Below are 11915 nucleotides of genomic sequence, written 5' to 3'. Positions count from 1 at the left end.
TAAACAAATCCAAATATATTTTATATTTGACATTCTTCAAAGTAGCCACCCTTTGCCTTGATGATAGCTTTGCACACTCTTGGCATTCTCTCAATCAGCTTCATGAGGTAGTCACCTGGAATGCATTTCAATTAACAGGTGTGCCTTGTTAATTTGTGGAATTTCTTTCCTTCTTAATGCATTTGAGCCAGTCAGTTGTGTTGTGACAAGGTAGGGGTGATATACAGAAAATAGCCCTGAACAGATGATCTCCGCTTGTCTCCGCACCGTGAAGCATGGAGGAGGTGTGATGGTGTGGGGTGCTCTGCTGGTGACACTGTCATTGATTTATTTAGATTTAAATTTAACCAGCATGGCCACCACAGCATTCTGCAGCGATACACCATCCCATCTGGTTTGCACTTAGTAGGACTATCCTTTGTTTTTCAACAAGACAATGACCCAACACACCTCCAGGCTGTGTAAGGGCTATTTGACCAAGAAGGAGAGTGATTGAGTGCTGCATCAGATGATCTAGCTGCCACAATCACCTGACCTCAACCCATTTGAAATGGTTTGGGATGAGTTGGACTGCAGAGTGAAGGAAAAGCAGCCAACAAGTGCTCAGCATATGTGGGAACTCCTTCGGGACTGTTGGGAAAGCATTCCAGGTGAAGCTGGTTGAGAGGATGCCAAGAGTGTGCAAAGCTGTCATCAAGGCAAAGGGTGGCTACTTTGAAGAATCTAAAATATATCTGGATTTGTTTAAAACTTTTTTGGTTATTATATAATTCCGTATCTGTTATTTCATAGTTTTGATGTCTTTACTATTATTCTACAATGTAGAAAATAGTAAAAAATAAAGAAAGACACTTGACTGAGTAGGCGTGTCCAAACTTTGACTGGTGCTGTACATGTGAGTGAGAAAGATATCAAATATCCCCCCACCCCCCCAACAATGCTAATCTTCCCTGTTATTGTAATGGTGAGAGGTTAGCATGTCTTGGGGGTATGATATTTCTGCATCTGTAGCTTTCTCACTCATCATTATTCACGATTCATTCAGGACTATCCGTAATCATGGTGTAGAAGTGTTTAGAAACATATTCCATTCTTGTTCACGATAAAAGTGACTCCAAAATGACATAATACATTATTTACTATTCATTAGTATTAATCTGAAACACAAACAAAAAATACAGCAATTGTTTGTGGTACCAAATATGAAACATTTGACTACTTTAATACACATGGAAATGAATTTGTCCCAATACTTTTGGTTCCCTAAAATGGGGGGACTATTTACAAAATATGCTCTAATTTCTAAACGGTTAACCTGATATGGATGAAGAAAATACTCTCAAATTAAAGCTGACTGTCTTTGTATCGTTTCAAATCCAAAGTGCTGGAGTCCAGAGCCAAAACAACAAATAATATGTCACTGTCCCAATGCTTTTGGTGCTCATATGTAACAAACTCTCATGTGCTTTACACTTGTATATTCCTTTACGCTAAAATCCGTTCAAAGTAGTATTTTGTTCAGTTTCAACATTCCTGTAAAGAGGGAACTCTGAGAGAGTGGATTGTGAAATTTCAATGTGTGATATTAATACAAAAGATAAACATTCTCTAACCAGTGAGACACTCAAAGCTCACTCATTGAGAATCAGTTTACATAACAATAAATGTTTTTTGGGGGGATCCTTTGTTTCTGTGTTCAATTTATTATTATTCATGGTGAGTGCTGTTGCTAAATCTTACTCATCTGGCTGAAAAGGGAGTCTTTTTTTCTCCGCTAAACTCTGTTTTTAGAGCACGGATTTAAACCAATATTGGGACTGTTGGGACCAAAGTATTCTTTCAAAAGCCCTCCTCTTTTATCTTATTATCACTTTTCCATCTGCGTGGGCACTTTGTCTTTCTTCCACTTTTGGTCAGTAGCTGGCGAGGCGATGAACGTTGTCCATTTATCCATCCTCTAGTCCACACAAGGACACCTGCAGACCCCTCACTCTCTTTGCTTTAACTTGCACCCATGGGACACTCTGGCTAATTAGTGTGTGTGTGTGTGTGTGTGTGTGTGTGTGTGTGTGTGTGTGTGTGTGTGTGTGTGTGTGTGTGTGTGTGTGTGTGTGTGTGTGTGTGTGTGTGTGTGTGTGTGTGTGTGTGTGTGTGTGTGTGTGTGTGTGTGTGTGTGTGTGTGTGTGTGTGTGTGTGAGAGAGAAAGTGTACTTGTTGGTGGAAGCAGGAAAGGATAATGGTAGCAGGGCTCCCTGACCTGGGCAGAAGAGGGGAGAGGGCCTGGGGGAGAGGGGCCTGGGGTGCCCAGCAAGCAGCTTTAGTCCTTCCCTTCTACAGAGAACACTTTGATTTCATGGGGGTGATTATTTTTCTTCCGAATCACTCAAGGATGAAGCCCAAGGAACCAGAGATTGTCCTCCCATTCAGGCCCACCACAATGGGGCAACCCTAGCAAAAACCACTATGAGTTTCTCACTTTCTTTTTTACCTCTCTTTTCTCACCGCTCTTTTGGAAAGCAATGCCATACAACTTACTTAAAGAAAGAGTGAAGGGACAGGGGTTGGGGAGGAGATTAGTTGAGTTATTGAGAGACAAGGGAAGAGCATTTAAGGCACAAGCTGGACAAAATCAGCTCCCTACTGGTCCGAAGACATTTTATTTTCTATGTGAGGGAAAGTCAGAGGCCCTGCCACAATTGAGTTCTCAGAGTCTAGCTAAAAGTTTTTCCAAATTGAAATGGGTCCAAATATTTTTAAAGGAGGGAAAGAAGGCTGAAATGGTCTAAATTTAAATTGAAGGTTCGAAGATTTTTTTAAAGAATGGCAATAGGGCTGAAAATTGACAACATTTTCATGGAAGGGTTGAACTATATATATTTTTTAATGATGGCATAAGACATGGACCATGGTCGAAGCAAGAGCACTTTTTTAGTTGGCTTGCAAATCCCTAGGTTGATTTTATCTCTCTGCGGATAAAATGGTTGGGCAAGAGCACTGTCCTCCTCCAATGTTGGATCAACAATGCTCACTGACAATTGATAAAATTGTATGCAAATGAAGGGCAACTTTTAAACCAAGGTGGCCCTCATCTTGTTCTCGGAACTGCAAACCTTAATCCGACCCACAATGATGAATAGTCTACCCTAATTTGCCTAAATATATGGAAATTATGCAACTTGCCTATGCCCGAAAGTGTGTGAGAACTCTCATATTTCATCTGTAATCCTTGAAAATCCCATCATGAAGAATCCCCAAATCATAATCTTAAAAAACATTTGCATTACTGGTGTTGTGGAACATTTTCACTTCATTGTCAGAATACATCAAGTTACCTCTTTATTTCTTACTGGCATGAAGAACTGATCTTTTCCCTACTAACAATATTTCACCCATTATAACCATGAATAACAGTGTTATAACAGTGTAGATACAGACATGGATTGATATTTGTGACAAAAGACTGTTGTTGGTAATTGAAAGCTCATTGATAAACTTTAGCTTGGCTGAGGGAGCGAGGGGTGAATGGGAGCTAACATGCAAGCTTGTTTAAGTTAGGGGCTTAAAGCATGGAGTTGCCCCCCTTCCCAGAAACCCCTGTTTCTCATGATGTTAACAGACAGAGATGAACCCTTCCCTAGAAGAACCTCCTCTTTGAGAGAGAATGTCGACAAATCGTGTTTGTCATTTGAATTATATTTAAATATAGCTGGAAGTGCCCCCAGAAACCATTGCTTCTCTCTATGTTGAAACAAGGAGATTAATCCTTTCCTTTAGCCCTCAACCCTCTCTGTGTGTGAGAGAGAGTGTCGCAAAATTGTATTTGTTATTTGCAATCTATTTAAATATAGGTGGAGAAAACTAGGGAGAGCGCAACCTTGCATGATGGTAAAGGGCCAAGGGCCTCAGCATATCATACAATGCCATGCAAATTGGCCACTTGGTGGAGCTATAACAATTTATTTAAAATGGAAACTTTGAAAGGTCAGTCACCTCACCCCATCCGTGTGACATAGTCCTGAAATTTGGTACTCATTTCCCTCTCCTCACAGGCAACACATTTGCCTCAAGGACCCATAAAGTCCATCATGATGGATATCTAGATGAAACTTTGTATATAGCATCTATGGACCAAGCTCTCTCAAGGCAATATTATATAGCACACATGCTAAGGGACATGAGTCTAGCTAATTTGTCAATTAAAGTATGGCTCAGCTTGGCCGCATGGTGACATTATTGGACAGGGGAAATTATTCATGCAGATTCATTGGCTTATTGCTGCCATATTGTTTGAGCAAGAGTGTTGGAAAATGTTGTGTTTGAAGATGTGCATCCATAGATAGCAGCAGTGCCTTCAGAAAGTATTCACACCCCTTGACTTTTTACACATTTTGTTGTGTTACAGCCTGAATTTCAAATATATTTTTTTATGCCACTGATCTACACACAATACCACATAATATCGAAGTGGAATTATGTTTTTAGTCAAATTAAAAACTGAAATGTCTTGAATCAACAATTATTCACTACAAGAGTCAATACAAGAGTCCTTCCTAACTCAGTTGACGGAGAGGAAGGAAACCACTCAGGGATTTCACCATGAGGCCAATGGTGATCGTTGACAAAAAAAATACAATTAAATTCATTTTAATCCCACTTTGTAACACAACCAAATGTGGAAAAAAATAAAGGGGTGTGAATACTTTCTGAAGGCACTGTACATACCAAATGTGGTGCTGACTGGTGTAGTGGTTCTGGGAGAAGAAGACTTTTAAAGTAGTCAACATCATTAAAAATAGTCCAAAATATGCATATTGCATGATCTGTTTAATTTGGAGTTCTGATATTTGGCAAGCATGATAAGGAGCACAGATTTAGCTCATTTTAGGGTGAGGTGTGTCTAATTTGTCCTGATGGTGGCACATTGGGCCCACAGCTTGAAACCCGGCATTGCTGCTTGCAGCTATATTTTGTTATTTGCATTTGATTTAAATATAGGTGGAGAAAACTAGGGATGGATGGGTGGTGCACTGTGAATGTGCACCATTATTAATGGATCACCCAGTGAAAGAAGCTTAATGTCAATCATGGTGTTGGAGTTCAACACACCATTGCATAAAATGACACTTATTCCAATCGCCTTTTCTGATCGATAATATGATCAGCTTGTTAATTTGTGTTTAACCAAGAAGAAGTGCACAATAACTTATTGACTCCATCTTAAAAATGTGTAACCCGGGGGCCTCCCGGGTGACGCAGTCTGAAATTTAAAAGTGAAAATGACAAACTTCAGAAGTGTCTTTAAATCTCAAATACACTACAAGTGTTTGTAATCCTGCAACAGGGTGGTCAGTTTTAGGTCGTACTTCACCCAGAAGGGTGCCAAAACGTTCGTTCAGCAATGAGTTATAATGAATAATATGTATTTGGGTGTGTGTGACTTTCTTAATTTTTTCACTTTTCAATAGCCATAAAAAATCTTCAATTCATAGAAAAGCAACCTCCAGCATGTTTATGCTGGTACATATGCTTTAATAAGTAAGAGGAGTAACTGATGAGGAAGAGGAAAGAAACTGTCTGATGAGGAAGAGGAGAGTAGCCTAACTGTCAACCTCAACATATAATTCATAATTTGAGTTTACAAGAGTTCATCCTTCACAGAAGAAGTCCCAGTTTTGTGAGTTAGTTCAGTGTTTATTTAATTGTAAGTGTTCTAAGGTCCTATCGACACATGATACTACTAGCCTATAGAGGTTAAAGATAAGTGGACCACGGTTGCTTGTCAACTACCATCTTACTGGCAATTAAATAGGCCACAATCCGTGTCCACTAACATTGCTATACGCTCCAAAAATGCTAGGATATTCTGGAACTTTAACCAGTTAAAGGACGTTATATATATTTCTTAATTCCATTATTTTACTTTTAGATTTCTATGTATTGTTGTGAATTATTATATGCTACTGCACTGTTGCAGATTGTAACAAAAGCATTTCGCTACACCCGCCATAAACATCTTCTAAATGTGTGCATGTGACCTATAAAATGTGATTTCATTTGATTAAAAACGGTTTGAATAAAAGGACCACACCCTTGGTTAGTTGAAAATAAGCTGTGAAAAAAAGTTAACTAGCCTATCCCTTTTTAAGAAATAAAAAAATATATTTTTGTAGAAATTGGCAGAGCTCTTCTGTAATAAATGATTTCGAAGAATGAACAATTAGGCCTATTCATAATCAATAGACCAACGCTATTATACCATCAGGTTTTTAGGTAGGTTTTCACCAATTGATGAACAATGTGCGTTAAAACACCACAAGAAAACAACAAACTATGGGAAATACACATTTACTTTTCTATAAAAAAAAGATGTATTGTACAGTATACAATATCCACAATCTTTAAGTATTTATTATGAACACATATATAAATAAAGACAACACAAAATGTTAACCGGATTCTATTTACAACGCGTGTTGCGTACTGTGCAAACTGAACGCATTCGCGTGCGGGTGGCCGTTGAAAAAGTTGAAGTAGTGATGGTCAAGTCCTTGCACTGGTGACAGGTAGCCACCATGGTGCTGTTGCGTCGGCGCGGAAAGCGGCACCGTTGGGTACGAGAGGGTCGGGCTGCGCGCCGTGCTGTGCCAAGAGAAGTGTCCGGGTGGGCTCTGCTGAAACACGGAGTCGTTGGGGCTGTGGCTCTGGAGTGACTCCGGGGAGGAGTGCAACTGGCACAGATAATCTGCCTGGTCTGGCAACGCGCCCATGGAGCCGAACACCGGCTCGGTGCTGACCCGGGACTTGGACTGAAGAAAGGCCAGGATCCTTGCGTACTTGATGTCTTTGGTCTCAACCCTCTCCTCCGTGGTCAGGTAGTGCACCAGGTTCTTCATGCACTCGTGGTAGCCGTAGTGGAAGTAGTTGGCGAACTCCCCCAGTAGCTCACCTAAAAGGAAACCGAAGAAGTGGACGATTAGAAAACACACAGAAACTTCAATATCTTTAGGCTATTACATTCAAATGTGAGGATATATTTACGATATAGACTACAGTGATGATGATTGATATTACGACGATAAATATGTCAACGAGACAGCCGGAATGGAGTCAAGGAAGGTGGAACAGGATACGGATGCGCTCTGGGTGAGAACACCGGGTCTGTGCGCTTTGGAGCGGACAGGAAAACGCACCCTTTTCTCTGCCCCGGGGGAAGTCTGCAGAGTGCAGCGCTCGTAGATACTGAACTGTCATCTCCAGAATCTCGGCCTTCTCCAGCTTTCCAGAGTTCTATCATCAGAAAAAAGAAGGAAAAAAAAGATATTAGAAAAATAATATTACGTCGTTTAAATACACAAAATCAAACAGATGGCAGACATTATGTAGGCTACGCTATTTGTCACGCATAGCAAGGATTTAATGCAATGAGTAGGCTGAATAAGACATATATTTAGCCAATATAAAACGTCGAATAAGATCATTTAGGCAATTGTTTATGAATTGTGAATACGATTATTTAATTGTAAAACTGTACTGTATGCTACCTGTTTCGCGCGCGCCATTGGCACGGTTTTCCCCAGTTCGTTTAGGCAGCGGTTGATGCGATCTCGTCTTCTTTTTTCTATCACTTTATGGGAGATGGGAGTTCTCTGTCGAAAAATAACAACGCAAATGATTAGACAAACAAACATAATCAACAGTAGGCCATGTCTAAAGTGTATAGCTCTGGAAACCTAGAACAAAAAGCTGATTGAAACTAGAATGAAGACGAAACTACTTGGAAACCAAACGGCAAAGAGACGTATAGCCTTGCCTAGCCACCTTGGTGCGCTTTGGTGCACTAGAGCGCAACAGCGCTAGCGAGCATCACATGGACCAAGGCAGGTGCCAAGGCTCAAATACAACCATGGAGTATGGCACACTTGTGCTTCGAACCGTCAATTATACTATTGCAGCGACAACTTCAGCCACTTTTCTTCTTTAAATTAATTATTTACATTTTTGTCGTTTTTGCTAACTCAAATGTGTACTATATTGGTTACGTTTTCGCTAAAGTGCGCAAAAGCACAGTAGGCTATCCCATCAATTTGCATGGACCCACATTTCGCCTTTGACTACACATAGACATAATGATGGTACATTATGAGTACCAAAGTAAATTATTGTAATACATTTTAAAATAACGACTAGAAAAGGCCACGGTTTTCGAGTAGGTTTCCAACCCAGAGCGCAGAAGGTTGAGCGCCTACCTTGCGATCCTTCATCTTGGATGCCATCCTTTAGCAAAGTGCCGATAATTCTAATTCAAAATAGTAATGCCGTGAGGCAGTTTGGATGTGTTCCTTAGCTTGTAGACTAGGTAGACTGAGAGGTGAGCTGAGAAGCTGCCCCTTATAAAGCGATCATCCGAGGGACTCCAGCATTCATGGTCTAAATTATTCCGTAGGATTAAAGAGCAAGCTTCTAGTAAATGTGTGCATTTAGGATCAGTTAAAGAACAAGTAAAAAGTCTGAAGCCATCGGCTAGCAGGGGGGCAGACTTGCTTTGTTCATCCACGTGGCTGTTCAAAAGACATGCACGTGATTACTTTTAGAATATTATTTGCATAGTAACAACCCAGGCGGGAAATGTGAATTGAGCGTTGGGTTCGCCTGATCCGACCAGGCGCAGTGCGCGCACTGAAAACAAAGCCGCCGAAAAAAGACCCCTCTTTCTTCCAACTCGCGTTTCTCACACGATCGCCTGTTTACAAATCCCAGCAAGCGAACTTAACTTCCATCCAAGCCCTGTCTGAGTTTTAAGGCCTGTCCAGTGCCATTAGAGTAATTAAGTAAGCCTTTAATAGGCTGTTCCGCCAAGTTCAAGGGAGATCTTTTGGAGACGGAGTCCCCCGTTTGTTCTCCTCGTTTCTCACACGACTTGGTGACACGTCCATCTTTTATGAGAGATGGCAAGCTTTTTGTTTACATTCTTTATTTCGTGGGAGTCCTAGGCAGGTGTGTGATGGGCCTGGCACACGAGCGTCGCCTGCGTACCGGCCGCGTCTCCAGCAGTCTTTGGCACACGAGGGTTACCCACCACCGAGGGCTCTTTGGAGAGGCTCAATTTGTATCCTATTATCCTATAAGAAAATGTCTATTGAGTCGAGTGAATAGTTTCATTGGCCTAAATTTTAATAATGCTGGGAAAGAAAAGGGAGAAATAAAGAAGAATGCAGCTGGTGTGAACGTGCATTATCCCCATCACCTGCGTCAGGGGTAGCCTGGAGACCCCTATTCATTTGCCTAATTTCGGTCAACTTAACAAACTTTGGGAGAAATTATTCTGGTATTGTTGTGAAGGGTGAAGCTTTCTGATCGAATTAAGAGCATGTTTTGATCCGGTAAACGTCATTAGAAAGAAAGAAACAATCGCGTTTAAAGGGGCCTGGGTAATGCGCCAAGTGGAGACGCCAAAGCGCAAACTTCACAAAGGAGCCTAGTAAATACCACAGGGTACTTTTGTACCCTCACATTGCTCAAGTTTTCCCCAACAAAGGGCATTATTTTATACTTGAATACATTTCGTACAACAATTGTCTATTTTCTTCAAACATATTTTCGCAGCAAGTTTAACAACAGGTTTATTGTGTACGCTCCGTCTCACAGATTCAGCCTTGGGTCTCATGCGCCAAAACCGTTTGCTCGTCTGCTTTTTTTCATCAGTACGTTTTAATCTTGAAAGTTTCGCCGTGTTTCATATAATTGATCCGGTGTGCAACTTTGGAGAGAAAAAAAGAAATAAAAGAAATGGAGATTAAATAAAATATAAAGGATCCCAGGACTTCTAAAGTGTTGGAGACTTTTATAGTACCACTAGAGAAAGGCGCCGTTGAACAGGACTGGGGCATTAAATCCCATTACTTATATTGTGGATTTTTTAACACGTCTTTATACATGTGGTCTTTGAAATAAGAACAACAACGTTTTTATGACTTTTTATGAAGTTTTATAGTGTGATTATTTTCTGTCGAAAGTCTAAAACGAGACTTTAGGAACTATAAACGTTGGTTAAAGACGATGCGTCATAGAGTTTTCTTACCGATCATTGACACGTTTTATAACTATATTTTATTTTTTCAAACGTTAAATTACATGTTTTCTAATCACTGTGGTAAAAATCGAGTTATGAGTTTGCTAAATGATTTGTTATTGTCATTTGTACGATTTACATAGATGTAAAACAGTCATGGTGCACTGGTGGATGTTTGGGCACTAGGACTACTGCGTCTCCATGCTGTATACTCCATATACCATAATGCTCCATACAATACACATTTTAAATGTTCAGATCAAGTGGGATGTTTAAAATAATGATAAATATGTTTTCATATGGCGTTATTTTTTCAGTATTCTAACCACAATAAAACAACAATTATCATATTCAGTCATCTGATGTATGAAGCCTAATTATTTATTAATACCATAAAATACAATAATTTAAGGGGAGGTCAGATTATATATTAGGTTCTGCAATAAACAAAAATAATAAGTGCATAAGAGCAGATCAAGTCCATGACAAAGTCTAATATGTATTTATTTTGCAATAAATAAAAGAAAATGTAAGCACCAAATGCCTTATATAGGTCATGTAAAATCTACCTGGTCTCAGAGCATTTCATTCTATTCTGTATGTAAATCCGAGACACACCATTTAGTATGATATGTTACGTTTTGTATGGGATGTATTCATTTTTGAATGTCCATTACCCAGTTCATATGATATGTTATGAATTACAAGTAATATTATATGTTACAAATTAGAAAACTGTATATGTTAAGAATTTGTAAAACGTACAGTATGTTTCAAATTTGGCTAGTTGGCTAACAATAATGTTAGCTAGGCTAGGGGTTCGGGTTAGGGTTAAGGTTAAGGTTAGGGTTAGTTTAGGAGTTTGGTTAAAGGGTTAGGGAAAGTGTTAGCTAAAAGGGTTATGGTTAGGGTTAGGGGAAGTGTTAGCTAAGGTTAGGGTTAGGGGAAGGGATCCCAGGACTAAAAGGGTTAAGGTTAGGGGAATGGTTAGTTAACATGCTAAGTAGTTTGAAAGTAGCTAAAAAGTAGTAAGTAGTCAAAAAGTTGCTAACATGCTAAAGTTGTCTGTGATGAGATTCGAACTTGCAACCGTAGGGTTGCCTGATGTTCACATTACATGCTCACCCATCCACCCTGACCAACCATCCCACTTTTGTTTTTGCGTTAAGTAACCATCTGTCTTATGTAACCATTCAAAACTTAACATATCATACTAATTTGAGGGTCCCAGATTTACATTCACTATGTTACGTCTAGTCTGTGAGACCAGGCTGGTAAAATATGCCAATAGATTATTATCTGAGCAACATAATACCACCGACAGCAAACACATAGTATTTTCTTAAGAAAATGCACAGTTATTCATTAGGAGTTGAGTCATATTAATTTTCAATCAAGGGAAGCGAAGTGGGCGGGGGACCATTGGGCGATGCAAGCATGGGCGAGAGGGAGTGAAGCTGGCGGAACCAAAGTTGGAGAAAACTGAACTTTATGCAAATAATCAGAGACATAGTTGTGCTATTGACCAATCAAAGCTCACTATAGCTTCCAGCCCCTACTAGCCTAAGTGGAGTTGCCATTTTAAACCTAGCTTCCTTTACCTCTGAAAACCACATGTAGAAACTCTGCTCAGGCGTTTCTCTTACGCCTGCTACGTTAGGTTAAACCCCTACTGGATTAACTGTTGATACCTAACACTACCTAGTATACTTGCTAGCACCCACATAAGGGCAAAGCTATCATGGTGATCTAAATGTTCACTGAAAGTTAACATGAGTAGGGTTGATCCAAGCTTAAACAGTTTAGGTGCAATGGCAGGTTAGAGTTGGTGAAAGGAAGAAAAGAT

At 39.9% G+C, this 11915-nt stretch overlaps 1 protein-coding gene across 1 annotated transcript; it reads right to left on the bottom strand.

Annotated features, from left to right (window-relative positions):
• Positions 1–6329: 6329 nt before the first annotated feature.
• On the bottom strand, positions 6330–8523 carry LOC129855755 (hairy and enhancer of split-related protein helt-like). Its single transcript, XM_055923758.1, has 4 exons — positions 8247–8523; positions 7542–7646; positions 7191–7287; positions 6330–6946 (listed from the first exon to the last, which is right to left on the bottom strand). The coding sequence occupies exons 1-4, from the start codon at positions 8271–8273 to the stop codon at positions 6462–6464; spliced, it is 714 nt and encodes a 237-aa protein (XP_055779733.1). The 5' UTR covers positions 8274–8523; the 3' UTR covers positions 6330–6461.
• Between the last annotated feature and the right edge of the window lie 3392 nt (positions 8524–11915).

The sequence above is a fragment of the Salvelinus fontinalis genome, chromosome 5, assembly GCF_029448725.1.
Source record: "Salvelinus fontinalis isolate EN_2023a chromosome 5, ASM2944872v1, whole genome shotgun sequence".
Lineage (NCBI taxonomy): Eukaryota > Metazoa > Chordata > Actinopteri > Salmoniformes > Salmonidae > Salvelinus > Salvelinus fontinalis.
Note: the sequence above shows the minus strand (reverse complement) of the source record. Positions and strands in the feature narration are given on the sequence as shown.

What these genes read in the sequence shown, in the direction of transcription:
- LOC129855755 (XM_055923758.1), bottom strand. Translation starts at nt 8,273, where the DNA reads ATGGCATCCAAGATGAAGGATCGCAAG. An exon ending in CCAAGATGAAGGATCGCAAG is followed by an intron (nt 7,647 to 8,246) that starts GTAGGCGCTCAA and finishes ATTTTTCGACAG; the next exon opens with AGAACTCCCATCTCCCATAA. An exon ending in CCCCCGGGGCAGAGAAAAGG is followed by an intron (nt 6,947 to 7,190) that starts GTGCGTTTTCCT and finishes GTTTCCTTTTAG; the next exon opens with GTGAGCTACTGGGGGAGTTC.